Here is a 23,791-nt window from a genome sequence, read left to right on the forward strand (position 1 = left end):
GTGAACACAAAATAAAAAGTTTGATTGTTTTTCGTTAGTCAGTTAGTAAGTTTCGTAAGGTTAAAATAGTTTTCCCAAGTTTGGATCAGTTTACGTGAATAAATTGGGATGCCACCAAAAAAACAAGCTCTAGCCAGACAGCTGAAAACACCAGCAAGTTTGGTTCCAAGTGGTATGTTTTGCATTCAATATGTTTTCAATTTCAAACAGGGGTGTCTTTACAGGAACCGCTTCTCTTAGCGTGTATGCTTCGGAACTAACAGGATCTCAGGCAGAACGATATTTGAACAAAATTGCTATCATTGGGAGCAGAGATCCATGTCTGTTGAATATGAGCACCAGCCAGATTCCAGTTACTGTTTCCTACGATTCAATAATTGACTACGTCCTTCATAGGCAATCTACCTACAGCGGCGCCGCTTTTCATTGCTTCAAAGCTGTTGAAGCAAAAAAACGTTTTGAGACCGGTATGGTCAAATTAGTAGAAGGTGTACAGCTGGACGATATAAATGTTGTACGCGGAAAGGTAGATATGTTAGCTTTAGTGTACTCAATAGGGTGGTCTAAAACTTGTGTACAAACCGAATTTTCGAAGCAAGATCAATTTAGTGTAGTTACCGCAAAAACTTGCAGCTTGCACGTCGCGGCACTTTGTAGCTATTCTTAAAGTTAACGTTAGGCCGCGAACATACTGGCGCGGCCTGAGCTACGAAGGGCGGTGGGTTAATGTACAGCCCTAAGTTGAACTGTACATTAACCTGCCGCAGAGTGAGCCGCCTTCACAGCGTAGGCCGCGCCAGTATGACCACGACCTAACTTAAGTTAAAAAAGTAGGAGGGTGGTATTCAAGACACGACCGCATGACGTTGACTACCGTATTCTTAAAAAAAAAAATATTCCATTGAAGCAAATAGTATAGGGAATTGCAACGCTTCTTTTACAAAACTTCTGTAACAAAATTTCGAGGCTCCAAAAGGTACCAGTTTCCGATTATTTTCGTCCAGAATTCCAGCCATTTGAGTATTTTGCAGTAGCCATTTATTACTAACAGCCACCAGCATAACGGGTGAAACCGGCACGAGATGACCGGTACTATTTTGTCTTTCCTCCTTTCAGCTGCTAACACCTAGCGCTGTCGTGAAATTAACATCAACATGAACATGCATTTTTGCAAGGTTTTTTTTCCGCTAGCAACAGCAATTGTAAAACATAAAATTCAACTAACCGCTTCTATTATAAAACTGCGAGGCACCAAAAGGTGCCAGTTGCCGATTTCTTGTTTACTGGTTTCCGTCCAGAATTCCAGCCATTTTAGTACTTTGCAGTAGCCACCAGCATCACGGATCAAACCGGCACGAGATGACCGGTACTATTTTGACGTTGGACTAACGTCTATATCGAAGTTAGGCACCTGAATTTGAAAATCTAGTAATTCAACCGGGGAAAACCAGGGAAAAGTGGTCAGGTTTTGAGCGCTTATATATCAGTCATTTCTTTTCAGAATTTCGAGGTTTTGGCATCAACCGATCAGAAATTCTTTTACGGTTGAATTTATGTAACAAAAATAACCTATTGTTCGAGATACACTATTGAAAAATTGATAAATCACATCGATTGTCTAAATCATACCGAGCAACCAATCACCACCTCTCTTCACAAGCACAGTCGACACTAACGGATACAACCGATCTGACTTTGTAAACAGTCTCACAGCTTTCAACCAATAACGAGCTCGCTTTCGGTAGCTGCAACAGGTGTTTCAACACCGTTTTAAAATTCTTCTTTTATCATTACCACTGAACAGATTCTAAACACCAATGGCTTGATTGATAGGGGAAATATTGCGCAAGATTGTCATATAATAATTTAAATATGTTTTTGATACTAAACTAGTTAAAAGTTGTGTTAAAAGTCGTGCACATTCAACCAATCACAAGCTCGCTTCTTGTTTGCTCGCGGATGGATTTTTGCTTTGGGCTATATAATAGCCTGTGTCGTCTCATAGCAGTCATCAGTTAACAAGTGAAAAGTTACCAGGCCGGTCTTGTATAATCAGCAGCGGTGGCTGATTCCAGCGGCCAAACTGAGCTGCAGCAGAACCAGAGCGGTGGTATCAGGCAGCAGCGGCGGAGGTAGTGGGAAGCTGCATTTCTTCATTCAGTTCGGTGCTCCTTCGATCTGAGTTGGACCCCACCAGCGGTAATCCAATTCAGATATCGTTGGGTGAAAACGTTGGGTGTGTGTGCAGTGTGCACATATAGCGTATGTGCATCTGTATTGCTATGACATTTGCGATGATAGGGATGGCGCTGTTGCGTGTGTATGGCTAGCTATAGCGTGTGTAAGACACTAGCATGTGTAGCATATTATGGCTATTGCGTGTATATCTTCAGCGTGTGTACGGATAGTTATAGCTTGTGTGTGGATAGCTGCTGCGTGTGTAATGATTAGTTATAGCGTATGTATGGATAGTAATAGCACATGGTTGGATAGCTTATGCGTGTGTATAGATAGTTGTATCGGATGTATGGAAAGGAATAGCGTGTGTATGGATAGCTATAGCTACAGCGTGTGTATGAATAGTTTTAACGCGTGTTTAGATAGTTATAGCATGTGTGTGAATAACTATAGCGGGTGTTTATCAAAGATTATTATTGTCATTGAAAATATTAAAACGTCTTAACGAACACAGTTGTGAATTTGATTTTACAGCAGCGATTTTAACTTCTTCAGCCAGTCTTTATTCATCGAGGAAAAATTACTACCTATGAATTATCAACACTTATTTACTAGAAATTTGATTTAGATCAAAACGGGTTCTTTTGAGTATCATAAGTTATTGGTAAAAAGAGTTGCAAGTTTTCTCAATGAGCATTCATTAAATTTTCGTTTTTGTTTCTCGGTGCGCGGTTTTGATTTTGTTTCTCGCACACAGAGAAAGAAACAAACTTGTCGCTATCGTGAAAAATAACAAAACAATAGAAATGCTCTAAATCACAACTGAAGAAGTTAATATATTTTCTGTCACTCGCCCAAACCTTGATAACAACTACCGAAAAACGTGTGATTGAGCTCTTGCTATATTGAGTTATTGAACCAAACGTTTTTTTTTTTTTCAAATACATGAAGTTATATGCTGGGCTGGAACTAACCTAGCATGAGTTTTATCGATTAAATCTCAAACAATTTTCAAATTTAAAATTTTCGGTTGAATCGTTCAGAGCTCCAATTTCAGATAGGTTCGTAAAGTTTGCTTTTTGCTTAGATAGGAAAATTTTACCAATTCGCTCAATTAAATGATTGTCTTGGTAGTGCAGCAAACAAAGGGTTGATTCGAATATGTATGAAATGACAGCGATTAAATAAAAAATATCCATTCTTTTAGTATATATTATTATTTATAACGTTTTAACGTCTCAGCATCCAGAAATGCACTGTTAGATAAAATTGCAGCAAATACTAGAGTTGCAATTCTCTCTATTATTTGTTTTAATGGAATATAAGAATACCGTAGTCCAACGTCATGCGGTCGTGTCTTGAATACCACCCTCCAATTTTTGTTTTTCCTCCGAGCGTCCGTATGTATCCGGTACGGTTTAATAATGAAACTGATGGGGTGAAATGTTCGAACGATACGTTTTATACCAAGGCTTCGTCAGATAAATTGAAAGAGGGATGGGCTACATAGATGATGAAATGGCAGAGACAAATGTTTCTTGAAAGCTGCGCCGGCCGCTGTCGTAATATTAACACCAACACAAACATGCATTTTTGCAAGGTTTTTTTCCGCTAGCAGCAGCATTTGGTAAAACAGAAAATTCAATTAGCCGCTTCTGTACCAAAATTTCGAGGCACCAAAAGGTGCCAGTTGCCGATTATAGTTTCCTGGTTAGTCCGTCCAGAATTCCAGCCATTTAAGTGTTTTGCAGTAGCCATTTACTACTAAAGCCACCAGCATTACGGGTGAAACCGGCACGAGATGACCGGTACTATTTTGTATTTCCTCCTTTCAGCTGCTAACACCTAGCGCTGTCGTGAAATTAACATCAACATGAACATGCATTTTTGCAAGGTTTTTTTTCCGCTAGCAACAGCAATTGTAAAACATAAAATTCAACTAACTGCTTCTATTATAAAACTGCGAGGCACCAAAAGGTGCCAGTTGCCGATTTCTTGTTTACTGGTTTCCGTCCAGAATTCCAGCCATTTTAGTACTTTGCAGTAGCCACCAGCATCACGGATCAAACCGGCACGAGATGACCGGTACTATTTTGTTTTTCCTCCGAGCGTCCGTATGTATCCGGTACGGTTTAATAATGAAACTGATGGGGTGAAATGTTCGAACGATACGTTTTATACCAAGGCTTCGTCAGATAAATTAAAAGAGGGATGGGCTACGCAAATTATGGAATGGAAGAGACAAATGTTTCTTGAAAGCTGCGCCGGCCGCTGTCATAATATTAACACCAACACAAACATGCATTTTTGCAAGGTTTTTTCCGCTAGCAGCATCATTTGGTAAAACAGAAAATTCAATTAGCCGCTTCTGTACCAAAATTTCGAGGCACCAAAAGGTGCCAGTTGCCGATTATAGTTTCCTGGTTAGTCCGTCCAGAATTCCAGCCATTTAAGTGTTTTGCAGTAGCCATTTACTACTAAAGCCACCAGCATTACGGGTGAAACCGGCACGAGATGACCGGTACTATTTTGTATTTCCTCCTTTCAGCTGCTATTACCTAGCGTCCGCATGTCACTGGTGCGGTTTTGGAATCAGAATGATGGGGCGCCGGCCGCTGTCGTAAAATTAACACCAACAAAAAGATGCATATTTGCAAGGTTTTTTCCGCTAGCAGCAGCATTTTGTAATAAAACAGAAAATTCAATTAGCCGCTTCTGTAACAAAATTTCGAGGCACCAAAAGGGGCCAGGTGCCGAATATATCCATGCTTTTGGTCAGTCCGTCCAGAATTCTTTCAAGATAGCGTCCGTATGTAGCCGGTACGGTTTAGTAATGAAACTGATGGGGTGAAATGTTCGAACGGTACGTTTTATACCAAGGCTTCGTCAGATAAATTAAAAGAGGGATGGGCTACGCAAATTATGGAATGGAAGAGACAAATGTTTCTTGAAAGCTGCGCCGGCCGCTGTCATAATATTAACACCAACACAAACATGCATTTTTGCAAGGTTTTTTCCGCTAGCAGCATCATTTGGTAAAACAGAAAATTCAATTTGCCGCTTCTGTAACAAAATTTAGAGGCACCAAAAGGTGCCAGTTGCCGATTATAGTTTCCTGGTTAGTCCGTCCAGAATTCCAGCCATTTAAGTGTTTTGCAGTAGCCATTTACTACTAAAGCCACCAGCATTACGGGTGAAACCGGCACGAGATGACCGGTACTATATTGTATTTCCTCCTTTCAGCTGCTATCACCTAGCGTCCGCATGTCACTGGTGCGGTTTTGGAATCAGAATGATGGGGCGCCGGCCGCTGTCGTAAAATTAACACCAACAAAAAGATGCATATTTGCAAGGTTTTTTCCGCTAGCAGCAGCATTTTGTAATAAAACAGAAAATTCAATTAGCCGCTTCTGTAACAAAATTTCGAGGCACCAAAAGGGGCCAGGTGCCGAATATATCCATGCTTTTGGTCAGTCCGTCCAGAATTCTTTCAAGATAGCGTCCGTATGTAGCCGGTACGGTTTAGTAATGAAACTGATGGGGTGAAATGTTCGAACGGTACGTTTTATACCAAGGCTTCGTCAGATAAATTAAAAGAGGGATGGGCTACGCAAATTATGGAATGGAAGAGACAAATGTTTCTTGAAAGCTGCGCCGGCCGCTGTCATAATATTAACACAAACATGCATTTTTGCAAGGTTTTTTCCGCTAGCAGCATCATTTGGTAAAACAGAAAATTCAATTAGCCGCTTCTGTACCAAAATTTCGAGGCACCAAAAGGTGCCAGTTGCCGATTATAGTTTCCTGGTTAGTCCGTCCAGAATTCCAGCCATTTAAGTGTTTTGCAGTAGCCATTTACTACTAAAGCCACCAGCATTACGGGTGAAACCGGCACGAGATGACCGGTACTATTTTGTATTTCCTCCTTTCAGCTGCTATCACCTAGCGTCCGCATGTCACTGGTGCGGTTTTGGAATCAGAATGATGGGGCGCCGGCCGCTGTCGTAAAATTAACACCAACAAAAAGATGCATATTTGCAAGGTTTTTTCCGCTAGCAGCAGCATTTTGTAATAAAACAGAAAATTCAATTAGCCGCTTCTGTAACAAAATTTCGAGGCACCAAAAGGGGCCAGGTGCCGAATATATCCATGTTTTTGGTCAGTCCGTCCAGAATTCTTTCAAGATAGCGTCCGTATGTAGCCGGTACGGTTTAGTAATGAAACTGATGGGGTGAAATGTTCGAACGGTACGTTTTATACCAAGGCTTCGTCAGATAAATTAAAAGAGGGATGGGCTACGCAAATTATGGAATGGAAGAGACAAATGTTTCTTGAAAGCTGCGCCGGCCGCTGTCATAATATTAACACCAACACAAACATGCATTTTTGCAAGGTTTTTTCCGCTAGCAGCATCATTTGGTAAAACAGAAAATTCAATTTGCCGCTTCTGTAACAAAATTTAGAGGCACCAAAAGGTGCCAGTTGCCGATTACATTGTTGTTTTCTGGTTAATCTACTAAAAGCCACCAGCATAACGGGTGAAACCGGCACGAGATGACCGGTACTATTTTGTATTTCCTCCTTTCAGCTGCTAACACCTAGCGCTGTCGTGAAATTAACATCAACATGAACATGCATTTTTGCAAGGTTTTTTTTCCGCTAGCAACAGCAATTGTAAAACATAAAATTCAACTAACCGCTTCTATTATAAAACTGCGAGGCACCAAAAGGTGCCAGTTGCCGATTTCTTGTTTACTGGTTTCCGTCCAGAATTCCAGCCATTTTAGTACTTTGCAGTAGCCACCAGCATCACGGATCAAACCGGCACGAGATGACCGGTACTATTTTGTTTTTCCTCCTTTTAGCTGCTAACACCGAGCGTCCGTATGTATCCGGTACGGTTTAATAATGAAACTGATGGGGTGAAATGTTCGAACGATACGTTTTATACCAAGGCTTCGTCAGATAAATAGAAAGAGGGATGGGCTACATAGATGATGAAATGGCAGAGACAAATGTTTCTTGAAAGCTGCGCCGGCCGCTGTCGTAATATTAACACCAACACAAACATGCATTTTTGCAAGGTTTTTTTCCGCTAGCAGCAGCATTTGGTAAAACAGAAAATTCAATTAGCCGCTTCTGTACCAAAATTTCGAGGCACCAAAAGGTGCCAGTTGCCGATTATAGTTTCCTGGTTAGTCCGTCCAGAATTCCAGCCATTTAAGTGTTTTGCAGTAGCCATTTACTACTAAAGCCACCAGCATTACGGGTGAAACCGGCACGAGATGACCGGTACTATTTTGTATTTCCTCCTTTCAGCTGTTATCACCTAGCGTCCGCATGTCACTGGTGCGGTTTTGGAATCAGAATGATGGGGTGCCGGCCGCTGTCGTAAAATTAACACCAACAAAAAGATGCATATTTGCAAGGTTTTTTCCGCTAGCAGCAGCATAAACATCGGAAACAGAAAGTGACAACAACAATAACAACAAAGTCAGATCGATTGTATCCGTTAGTGTCGACTGTGCTTGGGAAGAGAGGTAGTGATTGGCTGCGCGGTATGATTTAGACAATCGATATTAATTACCAATTTTTCAATAGTGTATCTCAAACAATAGTTTGTTTTTGTTACATAAATTTAACCGTAAAAGAATTTCTGATCGATTGATGCCAAAACCTCGAAAACCTGATTATAGATGACTGCAAAATAAGCGCTCAAAACCTGACCACTTTTCTCTGGTTTTCCCTGGTTGAATTACTAGATTTTTAAATTCAGGGGCCTAACTTCGATATAGACGTTAGTCAACGTCAAAAATTGTCTGGGAGTGCAAGTATGAGCTGAATAAACTTTTAAAATTGAATAATAATTTTTACCACATATATACATGTTTCAAGACAAATTTTTTTTTTAGGTAGTGCACTCAATGAGCCTCAATGACCCGTGCCTGACTTCATGGATTATTATCAAAAATGAAAATATCCTCTCTGCACACTGCGATTGCATAGCTGGAATTGGAGAAGTATGTTCGCATGTGGGGGCAATACTTTATCACCTTACATATTTTAACCATCATCATCTCACCAACTATACCGCTTCTGTGACCGACAAAGAGCAAAGTTGGGGAAAACCAAGCAGCAGTATTCCAGGAAATTTACAACAGCCGATAGGAGAGATAGATTTTGGGTATCTACGGGATACTTTTGACGAAGCATATGGTTGTGTACCTGTCCTTCAACATGATGAATTGCGTGCTCATTTAAACATACTTCAGGCCACTGGTAATGAATGCACGGCAATGCAATCATTTTGCAGTTTGACCTATGAATGTCAAAGGTGCCAGAATCGAGTAGCTGATCCGGCTTATGGGTTACAGGACTTATTACTCAATACATTGTACGGTGAATGCTATAGAGAAAAAAGCATTGAAGAGTTGAGGTACATAGCTTTGTCAATTTACGAGTCGAAGAAAAAACAAATTGATGAAAAAGTGCGGCAGCAGGTGAGCAATTCTGTAAAAATGTCCCAATTTCATTTATTTTAATTGTTATTTTTAATTCGGTTGAAAATTTGCACAGATGTTTATATGAGCTAGAAATGTCATTTTGTGTTATTATCTAATTACGACTCATTTTTGAGAAAGGTTTACGTAGAAATTGTAATATTGAGAACAAATATGTTAAGAGCCAGAACGGTTTGCTTGATCGGTGTGACGTCTTCGGCTCAGTTGCAGATAATAATTTTGCTCCTGAAATAAATATCAATGACTCAGCCGGATCAAAAATGATCGATTAGAATAATTATCCTGTTTATGAAATTGCACAGGTGGAAGAAAATACACGAGGTCAAGCAACGGATGCGTTGTGGAAGCTGTTGCGCATTGGAAGGATTACAGCATCGACACTTCAAAGTGTTCTGAGCACTAATATAATGAAGCCTTCTGTTTCACTTTTAAAAACTATCTGCTATCCTGATATGTCATATTTTTCTACTCAGGCTACAAGGTATGGCAAAAAAATGGAAATGGTCGCACTTGGACAGCTTACTAGTGTTTTAATAAAATGTCATAGGGAAGCAAAAGTTTATGAATCAGGTTCAATACTTCATAAAAATTTCCAACAACTTGCAGCTTCTCCTGATGCTATACTTCAATGTGCCTGTTGCGGCAACGTGTTTATCGAAATCAAATGCCCTTTTATTTTTAGAAATGAAAAGGTTTTCAGTAGATTAGTTAATTCTAAGTCGCCCTACCTTGTAAGAACACAACATGCATATGAATTAGTTTCGAACCATAAATACTATGCCCAAGTTCAAATGCAGATTGCAGTCACAGAATCGTAAACGGGTACTTTTATGTTTGGACCAAAAAAGAAAATGTATTAATTAGAATAGAGAAAAATGAACAATTTTGGAGAGAGTCACAGCAAAAAGCTTCTTCTTTTTTCATCGCTGTTATTTTACCTGAATTGCTTTGCAAATATTATACCTCAAAATAAAAAAACTAATAACATATTATAATCAAATTTGTCTACTTAAAAATGAACAAAGAAATGAAAAATAAATATCAACTAGGATTGTATTTTATTCACATATGTCATCAGTTGACAATCGGTTTACACAAATTTACCAAGATAGCTGAAACATGAACGATCATATCCATTAAAGGAACATTATTATGTCGTCTTGTGATCATAACTATCTACTATCTGGTATTTTTCTATTTACTATTTTTAACTATTTGTAACTATCTGGTATTTTTCTCTGAGAGTGCCTATGGCCCGTTCAACATGAATCCGAACTGTCGCTATCTTCCTCGTTCTCTCAATGTCCATTGCTGAAAGTTGTCCTCCTTGTTTCCGAAACGCTGGAATGTTTAATAAAGCCTTCCTTTGATTCACGTCTTCTTCGATGAGAAACCCACGATCTGCCAATATGACATCATCCTCTTTCACGTTTTCCAGAAAGCCTGACGTCTGTGTTATGGTTTTATCAGAAGCTCTACCACCGAACCCTCGGGATACAAACATGATAAAACCAGTGGAGCTTATTCCGATAAGGTACTTCAAAGTCGAAACTTTTTATATTCCGACCATTGTTGAGCAGCAGCTATTGGGTTTGATGACGTTTGTCCCTAGCAATAAGTAAAAAGGTTAAACTTGATATCTCAAATAATATAAATTTTATAATAATATTAAGCTCTGGTATGTTAAGCAGTATAGTCTTTTCGACCGAGCCCACACAATTATGTAGGCAAAAAATGACGGATAACAAAACCTTAATCACATCTGTTCAACTAAAGAACCAAAAACGAGACAAAATCTCTTCAATTTGAGTATCGACATCTAGCGGTGGAGAGAATGCATTTTACACTCAAAATTTTAATACACTTATTTCATTCATACCTGCTCGTGGTGAAGAATTATTTCGGTCTTTCTTGTCCTCATACAAAACCAAAAGCAAAAAACTGTGCGACCTCGCGTCGTTCTTTCGTCGAGAGAGTTTTTGGTTCTCTTTGGCACTGGTACAGCGAGGGTGCCTTCTCATGATAATCGTACAGTACCACCCGCATACGTGCAAGGTTTTTTGTACATTTTTTTTTTTGAATGAATTTCATTGCTGCCCGAGTTGAAAACTGAATATCTTGACTAACCACAATCGTTTTTTTACATAGTACCTAATGTCGCAAGCAGTGCAGTGTATAGCGCGATATGCACTACTCGCAATGTTAGGTCTAATAAACGGTGCGAGAAAAATATTATTGCCGTTAGTCGAGAAATTCGGATTCCAACTCCAACGAAAATATTTCAGTAATTAAACTAACTGGTTAAAACGGTTTCAACAGTCGCGGGGTGTACGATCCAAGACAATTTGTTAGGCAATGTTTGAATGGTTGAGAGACTTTTAGTTTAATTTTTTCTAATCATGTTAATTGTGAATGGTTACTAAATTTCTGCTTAAAAATCTCTTGAATGCGGTTTTGTCTTAACTTGATTGTGATAGATTCATGATCACCTCTTTGTTTGGTCATTAAAGCAAATAAAGAATAGATGTTTGTTGCATGTTCAAACTATTGGAGCGAACTGTTTCAACGATGCACTGTAAAATCAATGTAGGATGGAAAGGCGAAAAACAAATTGCGGAAGCGTGGGCTAGGATTTGCAGCAGAGTTTTGTTCGAAGTTGCATATCTGTTCTGTGCCTTAATCGAAGCAATTGCTATATTGAAACACTTGCTTGCTCTGGTTTTTTTATTTTTCGTAGCAGCTGCAATGTTGACACTAGCGTTGTGAGCCATAAAACAATGAATAGAACCTTCCAAAAACGAGAGAGAAGGCTTTGTTCAAGTCACCTTCTACCTACGCAATTATATGGGCCGGGTCGGAAAGGGATAGTATAGTAATCTTCAAATCAAGGAAAAAGAACACCTAATAGATTCATGGTGCTAGATTAAGAAATCACTGAGATAATAAAAATGTATACCTTAATTTCAAAGCAATCTAAAATTACTGTGACTTTATCTCCGAATGCGTCCCTGAAACATTGAGGAGTATGTTTTCGAAGAATTTCTCTTTCAGGCCAGTATACCAACTTATGAAATGCGGTGTACAATGTGTAGATGGTAGAACAAAAAAATTGCGATGCAGTTGTTTGACAGACTTCATAAGGAATGCAAAGGGTTTTAAAATAATAATCGAATCGTAGTTTCTGAAGTGTCATTATAAACACCTGCTCCTTACTGAGATTGATTGGAGCCAACAAATATGGTTCGATTACATTGAAAAGCATTTGAACAGTTTTGTAGTCATCTAATCCAGTAAACAGTTTTACTTTATTGGGATGTTCCCGAAGAGTTTGCATATCCACTTTAGTCAGCCTTTGTACTCTCTTCAAGTTGTATATTTCATCATTTTTCGCCTAAATTACATTCTGCAAGTTATCAATCTCAGCCTTTTGTTGATCGATAGTTTTTTCATGATCAAGTTTCGTGTTTTGTTTTGGTTTTAACCTCCAATAATAACAACAATAACAAACGTACATACGATCTTAGATTATTGAAACATAGATATCCAACTCAACCAACAATTCGGGCAACAAAAATGTGGCGCCCTTCCGAGTATGATGGCGGTTGGGTGAACTACATTTAATGCGCACACACAGAAAAATATTAAGGTAATTGCTATCTTTTTAGGCTTGGTCAGATTTGTGCGGTGTTTTAACAGACTAATCTATATGGTCTAGATAATAATAATAATTTATTACAACAGGACTATAATAAATACCAATGTATGAGATGACCATGATATGAATTATTTATTTTGAAGATAGTATGACTAATCGTTCATAGTCGTTTCAACAATATGTTTTTAAGCATAACCAAAGATGACTAGTACACAATACGTTACTCTTCAAGAGTAACGTAATGTGTACTAGTCATCTTTGGTTATGCAAGAGTAACTCTTGCAGTATGCAGCGGACACGACTTTCGCTGCGCGTGAACGAAAATTGAACTAATTTGTATACCGTTAATTTGGTAATGACGACAAGGTGATAAAAGGTGAAGCATGTTTTTCAATATCATTGTATGGTCCTGTCATTTAATTTTCAATATCCTTATACGGTATTGCCATCTTGTTTTCGTTTTCATCTAGCGGGTTGAGCATGATAAATCGATTTTGCTAATAATCACACACACTTAAAAAATTTCGCCGAATCTCGTTATTGTTTGTGCCGAGATTTGAACTGCCGAGTACTCGGCAACCATCTCGGCTTAATCTCTTTTGCCGAGAATCTCGGAAAATAAATATTTAACATATGTCATTTTATGCCGAGAATCGCGGTACACAGTTGACTGTGCTCTCGGCAAATCCAGCCGAGAAGCGGCAAACCAGTTTAACGACCATTCGGTTATATAATCTGAATGTTCGGCACAGTAAAGAGCCGTTTTTTAGTGGAATCCAATCGCAGAGAATAGTTTCACTGTGCATTCGGTAGTTTTCTTTCAAAAGATAAATTATAAGCTCGATGAGTTTTAGTAAGAAATTTATTGATACTAAATCTTGAATACTTTTCTTTATCTTCTTTATCTCACCAGTGGGGCATTGAGCTAAACATATAGTCTAAAACTACGTCTAATGCCTATCCTTAAAACAAATACAATATTGTATTCACACGATTTGGAACTACACTTTTTGAGTTCCAGCCACTTCCCACCAATCTGTTCTACATTTTTTTCGGCTACCGGATTGTAAACACTTGTAATTTGCACAAATTTCAGCCAAACTTGTATTTGCTTCCTGTTTGCTCACCCGTAACACGCATAAATTTGCACTAAGAAAAATGGCGGCAACTCGTTCATGAGAATGACAGCTGTATTGCCGAAACACGGCAACGAGTAAAATTTGTGCCGAGATACCAGTAATGTTTTTGCTGACCTCGGCATCAACAGTGTTTAACGACAAATTCGGCAAAAAATAGAGACGAGATTCGTCAAGCTTAGTTTTTTGGACGAAGTCCCGGCAAAATGATCTGACGACTGTCGGCAACCGGCATTTTGAAGTAGAATACTTCTCTCAGGAAGTTCGGCTACATAGGGATGTGAAATGAAAATCTAAAACCGAAAAAAGTGAAAAATATGTCCAATTTCAAATGCTAATAAATCGGTTATCATTCGATGGATTTCCTTCGTTCTTGGAGCGATAGATTGGAAAATCTTCTAAGATTCTTCCCAAAAGAAGATAATTGTAATTTTATTATTCACACTATTGTACTATTGAAAATAGTCAAGCCTTGTCAAACGAAAAATTCGATCTCTGATTGGTCGTTATGTGATTGCTTCCCAAGCACGGTCGACAGAATCATATACCTTGAAATTGAAAACATGCTATTTGGCCTATATAAGAGCCTGTTTCGGCCGAAGCCGCTCATAATAGTTCTAGAAAGCGACAACAGCAGTCATCCTTCCTTAGCAGCAGCACTAGCCCTGTGGTTGGTCACCACGTCTCAGAAGCAGCGCGGTTCTTCTCAGCGTGTGTCGCCAGACTGCCATTATTCCCCCCGTGTTGGGGCAACATGAAGATTGCCATCAGGAAATCCAATTTTGAAAATCAAAATGCCTTTTTCAAGGCAAATAAACAAGTCATTGAAAGTTAATAATTTTTGACAATGCAAGCAAGCATTCTGTGTTGGAACCTAGCAATTCAAATCTGTCGCACGCAAAATGCCTTTTTCAAGGCAAATAAACAAGTAATTGAAGGTTAATAATTTTCTGGCATCAACACAAGCAGACATTCTGTGCGGGATGCAATCAAATTCTGTTGTAGTTGTCTAATTTTTACTTTATTTAATTAACCCCCCACTGTAGTGGCAGCGCAAAGGCTGCGATCAGCATAACCGACTTTGAATAACGAACTGCCCTGTTAGAACGCATTCACAAAGACAGTTAGGCCTCTGCCATGGTGAACGCGAACGCGAGCGATGGGGCGAGAAACTTGCCGCAGGTAAATGAACAGCTCTCTTTACGGCTATTCAGCATTCTGGATTTTGGCAATCAAAACTTCTGCTGGCTATCTGATTTTCAGTGTGAAAACAGCCTTCAACTTTGTTGTCAGAGCGCCTGACTACGATTTGGTAATATTGTTTGAGTTAAATGTTTACAAAATTTTACAATATTCCTCTTTCTACCATTCAATAAAACAGGTAATCAATGCCTTCGTCAAACGCAAGTTCACCATAACTCCCGCTATCGACGTAACACAGAGATGCAATCAGCGTCATATCCGATTTTAAATTCAACAACAAACTGTCCTTTTTAGGACAACCAAACAAATGAATTGAAGATTTAATATTTTCTCGTTCTGAGCTTTAACCAAAAGTTATTATCTTAATTTGAATACACATGTACATATACTTTGACTGTTGAAACTTGTTTGCGCCGCAAGAGTTTGCTCTTTTCCTGTTCAGTGAGGTCGTATTTATATGTGCAAACTTGAATTGAGTAGTACTTCAACTTTATTTGCACAGAATTTTCAATACTGCGAACATTTGCTAAAAAAATGACTGACACGCAAGCAGCCGGGTTATCTTTCTTGTAAAAGTATTCTACTTCAACCTTGCGGTCGTGGCTTTGCACACAACCCTCTTGTGATTTTTTTGCTGAAATATCGGTTGAATCCAAAGTTGCCGAGTGAGCTCGGATGTTTTTTTGCCGAGCTCGAGATCCAGTTTTAAGTGTGCAGTTTGAGATCATCAGATGGCACCGTTATAAAGGTGTCGCGAGCAAAATGTATGATGTCAGGTATCTTGCTCTAGTCATCATTAGCATAACTCTATTGTTGTTTGTACCAATTTTAATAGTCGATTGAAAACCCCTATACAGCTTAAATCCCTTTGCGGAACTGATTGGGTTAATAATTCTGCCTCAGCCGTCAAATGTTGCTGAAGGATGTTCTCCCTTTCGGTTTGTAGCTTCCGTTGCAGATTATTGTTTGTGATCTCATTCATTATCAATTTCACTATTCCTTGCTTGAATGTTTAAATCGATTTATTAATATTTGTAAAGAACTGAGAGAATCAAATTTGGAAATTTTCGCTCATCCTTTTAGGTTCCATTTAAAAACGATACAATATTTATTTTGGTGAATACTGCTAAACGCTATTTTTAACTAAGGTTTTACATTACTGCGTTGAAAATCGTTGTTATATACGTCTCTTAATATCCTCAAAATTCACTTACAACGAGTAGCAAAGCATAGCATAACTTATTTCGTCAAAATTCACGAACGTCAAGTACAACATAAACAATGTTAAAATAATTTAAGTGAATGTGAAGCTTTTTTTTTCTTTTTGTCACCTTCGACAATTCGATGAGAGTATCTATGAGATTTTTACATTTTGTGACTCATGCTAATTTGTAAAATTACGCGAGGTTTCTTTGCATTGTTGTTGTAATAAATTGAAATGGCAAATCATCTAGATTATATTGTAAAGTCGATTGATAACCGCCGTACAAATCAGATTGAAAGTAACATGATATTTTTCTGGGTGTGAGAATCTGGTCAAGCTCACCACTGAAATGATAAGGAGTACCATGACATTTTTCCGAGTGGATATGCTTTAGTTCACCCAACGGCCTACAGATGTCAAATTCATAGTGTTGCCTTGAGATTATATGCAGCGAAGCCCAACTTGGATATCTATGTCTCTTTAGTCTATGATACGATGAAACGTCACCCGTGGATTGCCTTTAGTAACCGTAGATATACCAACCCCAACCGTCACGTCAACAACAGTTTTTGGAATAATAACAATAGCTCCAACTATAACATGGTCAACAGGCAACAGAATAACGTCACCAACTGCTACAATGATCAACAACACACCAACTCTAATCGTTTCCATGCAAATCAATTGTTACCACCTGACAGAGTGCTTCTTGCAGCAGCGAAAGACCGATTCTCCAGACCTCAAGCTAACTTCATTCCTACGATTCAATTTCAAAGAGGCGAAACTCTAAACCCATACCCGGCGAACGACGCGTTTCCACTTTCTCAACCCCAGATGATCAGCGATCCTGCACACCTTCCTACTTCACAATGCATTGCGTGCTCATCTAGGCACTCGTGTCTTCAACGCAATTGACTCACTTATCAGAGGACCGTTGCTGGTGATAATTTTGTTCAACCTAGAGATGTAGGAAATGACGCGACCTGCTCTGCTCTGGTAAACACTTCTGTTAATAATGACTCTCATTCTTTAGCTTCTACACTCGAACACCCCACCACTACCGGGGTGTTCGCAGCGAAGAAGTCTTCGGTTGCCGATATAATGTCTATAGAAATGACCGTAACTATCAATTATCTGAAATGAAATCCGGTGGTGGTGTTTTGATTGCGGTGTCAGTAGACTTTAATTCAGCGCTTATCGACACCATTCAGTTTAAAGAGTTCAAACATGTTTCGGTGAAAGCAGAACTAGCAGGAGAGACACACTTATTTGTCTCTGTCTATTTCCCTCTAACTAAATAATGCGCGGAAAGAAATCTTTGAAAAGTTTGTTCATGTTGTTGAAAATATTGCATCTATGCTGTTACCTGAAGTAAAACTCCACATATACGGTGATTTCAACCAACGCAACATTGATTTTATTCCGGACATCGATAACCATAGCATTTTACTTCCAATTATTGGCGAAAATGAAACGCTGCAACTTATTTTTGATAAAACCTCTAGTTTTGGCCTTAATCAAATAAATCATGTGAAAAATGGGCAAAATTGTTATCTAGATCTGTTAATGTCCAACATTAGTGAAGACTTTTGTGTGACGGATTAATTACAACCATTATGGAAAAACGAAGTTTATCATACAGCAATAGAGTTTTCTTAATTTGTGCATGTGAATAAAAGACCTGACGAGTATGAATTCGAAGATGTTTTTGACCTTCAGTCAGCAAACTATGATGAATTAAAACATAAACTAAATAGTATCAACTGGCAAGATGTATTGTTCGAAGACGGAAACGTAGATTCGGCTATAGAAAACTTTTATAAGATACTATCTGATTTATTTATTAGCGAAATACCATTGAAAAGAAAAAGATGTCATGGCATTTCCAAATACCCAGTCTGGTACAATAGACAAATTAAAAACTTGAAAACAAAAAACAAAAAGCACATAAAAAATACAAAACTCATAAAAATCGTGATGCTTTAACAACTTATCTTAACATTTGCGGTGAATTAAACGATGCCATTAGTAACGCGTTTTAAGAGTTCACACTAAAGACTGAGCTTGAAATCAAATCCTGTCCAAAAAATGTTTTCAAATATGTTAAATCAAAGTTAAAATCTGAAAATTTTCCTTCAAAAATGCAACTGCATGACAAAGTTGAAGAGAACCCAGCATACATCTCTGATCTATTTGCTGATTTTTTTCAACAAAATTATACAACTTTCTCAGAATCTGATCGTGACTATACATTCTTCACCAACTTTCATGAGTTTCCCAACTATTTCAATATTGCACATGTCAGCGCACGCGAAACTGAAGATACTTTAAAAGCTCTGGATGCGTCTAAAGGTCCGAGACCAGACGGAATTCCGCCAGCATTCATGAAACATTTAGCTAAAGAGCTAACTTCCCGACTGTTCATGATTTTCAATATGTCGCTGGAATCCGGTTGCTTCCCGAAATTCTGGAAAAACTCATATCTAGTGCCTGTGTTCAAATCTGTTAAAAATCCGACATTAGCAACTATCGAGGCATAGCCATTCTTTCCTGTATACTTAAGCTTTTTGAAGCAATAATAAACAAAAAGTTATTCCACCAAAGAAAAAATAGAATTACCCCAACGCAACACGGGTTTACTCGAGTTTATTAACTTCTCTTTGAACGCAATGGATGAAGGTAATTATGTTGAAACCTTATATACTGACTTCAGTAAAGGCTTAGATCGCATTGATATACCCCTGCTTCTCTTCAAGTTACGAAAAATTGGAATTCATCCACAATTACTCAAATGGATTGAATCGTATTGGACAGATCGTCAACAAACAGTCAAATTTAAAGGTAGACTATCGAAACCTATTCAGGTAACCTCAGGAGTTCCTCAAGGCTCTCACTTGGGCCCTCTACTATTTATATTATTTGTAAATGACATTTGCTTTATTCTAAAACATGTAAAAACTCTTATTTATGCCGACGATATAAAACTTTTCATTGAAATTAAAAACGCTGATGATGTAAACATTTTTCGTAACGAGATAAAATATTTTTACATTTGGTGTAAAAAAACCCTTCTTCAGCTAAACGTAAAAAAATGTAGTTCGATGGCTTTTGGCAGAAAAAGAAACATGCCAAGCAATATTATTTCCTTAGGAGATCAGGTAGTAGAGAAATGTGAACGAGTTAGGGACTTAGGAGTCATACTCGACTCAAAATTAACATTCACTGATCATTACAATACAATTATCAATAAGGCTAGTAACATGCTCAGTTTTATAAAACGTTTCTGCTATAATTTCCAAGATCCATACACAATAAAAACACTTCATAATTCCTATGTCAGGTCACTTTTAGAATACTGTAGCATTGTATGGTCTCCGTTTTCTGCAACACATGTAAACAGAATAGAATCAGTGCAAAAACAATTCCTGTTATATGCACTTCGTAATCTACGATGGACGTCATTTCCCCTACCATCATATGACGAACGCTGCAGACTTATTGACATCCAATCATTAAAAGCCCGTCGTGAATTCGCAATGATGTCATTTGTTAACGATATCGTATCTCAACGTGTCGATTCACCCGAAATATTATCAAAACTCAATTTTTATGTACCTTCTAGAAATTTACGAACTAGGACTTTGTTTTCTTTAAATCATCAACGAAACAATTATACTAAATACGGGCCTATTGATCAAATGATGTTAGTGTATAACCAACACTGTGATGCAATTGGTTTTTCTATGTCGAGAACCAAATTAAAACAATATTTCAATTTAACGCGCAATTTAAATCGATAGAATACATTTATTGTAATAATCCGTCAAGTAGAGAAATTATTATTCAATTATGTAAAAACTCTTTTTTTTTGCTCCCACTAGTATAAATAGCATATAGCATGTAAGTTAGTTTTAAACATATGTAGTCTACTTTTGTTTGACGAAAATAAATGAAAAATGAAAAAAAAAATGCTATTGCCATATTTTTTGCACTTCAAAGTACGAAAGAAAAGTGTGAAATTGACTGTCAGAGTGGGAGTTTATATTGAGGGGTTATATTTATTTTCAGGTCCCATTCTACCAACACTTACAGTTTGATATGACGCAAGCCAGGTTTCAGCACCATTGTGCATATGGTCAGGTTCACCGGGGCACCCGATTTTTGCTTTATCAACCTCGACAAGAGTGGACAACTTGGCTGGAGAGCGTGCTCATAGCGGTTATCTAGAATTTCTGATGGTACGCTAAATTTTGAATGATGCGCCGATTATTCTTGATTTTTCCGGACAGTTTCATGTATGAGAACTAAACATTCGTACACGTTATTATCATTTTTCGGATGGCAGCACCGTACAGTCGTCCACATGGATACTGAACAAATTGTTTCACCTTTCAGCAGTCATGTCTTGGCCTTGTCGTCAGTTGATTTCGACTTTAAGTATACACACTTAACTGCAGAATGTTTTCTCGGTAAAGTAAAATACCGAACTACTTGAAAACATTTTCGTTTACCGTTGTTCCGTAACAAAATTACTGAGAATTTGGAAACCGAATGTGTTTACCGGAATACCGTAAATTTGTTTGCCGAAAAAATCCGTAAAACAGCAAATTTCCGAGTTCAGTAAACTAAAATACCGAATCTCGGAAGCTTGACATCGTTTAACCGAGATCTCGTTGAACCAAAAAAGCTCTTACCGAGATTCCGAAAAATAGAACTGTCAAAATAACGAAAGCTTCACCACATACATAAGACATACGTAAAACTCAGGAATAAATCTTCCGAAAAAGTTGGTACAAAATGAACTGCTCGAAAGTACCAACCTCTGTAAAAAAAACCTCTGTTTGAGTAGTTTATGGAGGTTGTGTAAATGCGCAGCCCTGCATTTGTCTCGTTCCCACTCGAAAAATGCAGCATTGATTTTGTAAACAACTTTTCGACAGTTTCGTAAGGGATTTTGTTGAGGATTCGATTAGAGCCGCTATGAAGAAAATTCATTCTGTTCATTTTCGTCGAGCAGTTCATACTGGTGTTGGTACCGGGTGATGTGGGGCAAAGAGTACCAAAAAAAAATCGCCAGTGTTACGTATGTCTAAGTATGTTGCTTCACTATCAATTTTGTTCGTGTTTCGGTTTAGATGTAAAAGGAACAGGTTTCGCGGCTGATCATCATTCCGGAGAAATTTGTAATATTCAGAATAACCTAAAATGTGGAGTAAGTATACAATATTATTTCTCAGATGTTGTTTGTGTTTATTGCAAATATAATACTAGAAGAAAACAATTAATTCTTTCCTTACTCGATTTTGTAGGTTAACGACTCACTTCGCAGGATGGATGTTGTTTTATTTCCAAGAAGCAACACAACTCTCCTGTTTCTACCAATGCTGTAATAAGTTGAATCATTTGACAAAATAATTAATAAAATTATACGGATAATTGATTAATTAAAAATTTCATCATTTCCTGGATTTATTTGAGAAATCGCAAAATGCGTACTTCAGTAAATTTTACCGAAATTTTCGTAATAATTCGACAGTTGAAATTTCCGAGTCCCGGTAAAATATTACCGAGAATTTCGTTAAAGTTTGACAAGTTGTGAATTGTTGATTTTACAGAATCTCGGTATTCTGATGTATTACCGAGATTTTTACCAAGATCTCAGCTGTTGAAATCTCGGTCATTCATTTTACCGTCGGTGATATTATCTAAGTGTGTACATCATATTAACAGTGTATAAATTAGTTCGACTTTTGCTCACGCGCAGCGACAATCATGTCCGATGAATTCTGCAAGAGTCAGGTATCTTGTTCTAGTCATCTTTGCTTATTGTCACCACTTTGTCACCCGCTGATAGTATACAGGGTAAAAAAAGACAATGTTACCGAAAATTGATGGTGAATAAGATTTTACACATCGAGCGGGGGCCTAGCGTGGTTGGTAACGTCTCCGCCAACCACGCTCGACGCCTGGGTTCGAATCCCACCGCCGACATAGGTGTCGATGGTTGTGAGGTGGCGTGATCCACTCACAACCAACCCAACTGGTCTAGATTCAATCCTAGCCGACACCGGGAGATTTTCTGAGGCGAAAAATCTCTGGGATCACGCCTTCCATCGCATGAGGAAGTAAAGCCGTTGGCGCCGGTCCGTTAATAAACGGGTCGTGAGTTAGGGTCCTGGGTGTGGAGTCGCCTACCTGGGCGTTGGTGATTGGCCACAACAGTGGCGGAACTAGACCGACGGAAAATAAGCGAGAATAAAAAAAAAAAAAAGATTTCACACACTTAATTTATATCGGCAAACTTCCCAACAGCTGATCGAACTCAGCGATTATTTTGCAGATGACAGCAACATTTTTCGTCGCACATTCGGCATATAAATCGATCTACCGTAAATCAGTGAGCTTTGATATTTCATTTGCCCATGTTCCGAACAACCTGTAAAATTTACCGAAAGAAACTGTAAAAAGTAGTGTTCAAGAACAAGCAAAAAATACCGAACGCACCTGACTGAACCTTGGGTGGCATTGCGCATTTCGTTTCGAGTGGTTTTTGTTCGTTTCGACTATGGTCGATAAGTTGAAGACGTTCGTTAGTTGACTAAAACATAAATAATTTTACTAAAATCTGTGAAGCGGAAAAACATTAATTTGGTAGAATCCACTAGTGAGTAGATTCAAAGTAGGGGCAAATTTTAACGGAGCAGGAATTGTACTAGTGCAGTTTGGAGGGAAATATTGTATTCAAAATAGGTTCGAGTGCTTCCCGCCTTATCTTGAAATGTTGACGAAACCATGAAAAAAATATCTTTTGCATCAGAAAATAACTAACTTTGTTTCATTTTATGTAAGCCTAATACTCATATCTTATTGTTTACGTCTTTGTATATTCCTAGAACCATTTTCATCACTAGAAGAATCGTAAAAAAAAATTCAAAGATTTATATTTTGTTTTAAGGAAAAATCTTAATTATAGATCATTGCACACGAAAAATAACCTCACTTTTCTGACGGGTTTGTTTACAATGTGTTCCATTCACTTTTTATGTGATAGGAGTGAAAATAAGTACGAAGGAGTTGGAAAAATTCTCCGCCTATGCGAATTCGTTACTGTGATCTTTTGGTTTATTCTTGGAAACGCAATTTTTAACAAGACACTGCCGCTTTTTTATTCGGGCCGAAAATTTTACTATGCTAATAAACCCGCGACAACTGTCAAATCCCTTTCTTCTTCTTGTTTTGTGACGTCATCGTGCAATGATCTATAAACATAAAAAATACCAATTTCTAGGGGCAAGACACTGTTGATATATGGCGGAATATTTCCAATATTAGATATTACAAAGTATTTATCGTTGCATTATTAGGCGTCGCTGTGATGTCAATGTGTAGGATAAACGATAAATATCAAAATTTATCAACCGATATCGCATAATGTTACCGAAATTTTTTTCATGAAAATAAAGTTGTCCAGCCCCTAGACAAATCTGACGTTTATTTTCGAGTCAATGTTTGCAATGTTTGCTGTACTGCAGATATGCCAGATATTTTTGAAAAATGTCTACAGCTGCTCGAAAAACCAGAAAAATGTGCACGAAATCTGAAAAAATCTCTCCGCGATCCGAAAAATTTTTTTCTCGCGCAGGCAAAAGTCTGTTAAAATCTGCACAAGTTTTAAGAAAATCTGCGCAAATATAAGGAGACTCTAAAAAAAAATCTGCAGAAAACGTGGAAAAACTGCAAATATCTGCAAAATAATAAAAATCTGCACACGGACTCCGAATTCTGCGTTTTGCAGACAAATCTGCACATTTGGTATCCCTGCTGTACTGTGTGGGGTGTCGAAAATAATACGCAAAACCAACTCCACCTCGAAACGTGTTTGATTTCTCTCGAT

General features: G+C 38.0%; 1 protein-coding gene and 1 long non-coding RNA gene across 2 annotated transcripts in view; one reads left to right on the forward strand and one right to left on the reverse strand.

Moving 5' to 3' along the window:
* On the forward strand, positions 1-9,784 carry LOC129730375 (uncharacterized). The gene is made up of 3 exons (XM_055689663.1): positions 1-172; positions 225-526; positions 8,091-9,784. Exons 1-3 carry the CDS (start codon positions 109-111, stop codon positions 8,718-8,720), a joined length of 996 nt encoding a protein of 331 aa, XP_055545638.1. The 5' UTR covers positions 1-108; the 3' UTR covers positions 8,721-9,784.
* LOC129730376 (uncharacterized) overlaps positions 9,741-23,791 on the reverse strand; it is a 16,906-nt gene continuing 2,855 nt past the window's right edge. The window contains exon 2 of the long non-coding RNA XR_008728844.1: positions 9,741-10,307. This is a non-coding gene — a long non-coding RNA (uncharacterized LOC129730376). The remainder of the gene's footprint in view (positions 10,308-23,791) is intronic.

This window comes from Wyeomyia smithii, chromosome 3 (assembly GCF_029784165.1).
Source record: "Wyeomyia smithii strain HCP4-BCI-WySm-NY-G18 chromosome 3, ASM2978416v1, whole genome shotgun sequence".
NCBI classification, from domain to species: Eukaryota; Metazoa; Arthropoda; class Insecta; order Diptera; family Culicidae; genus Wyeomyia; species Wyeomyia smithii.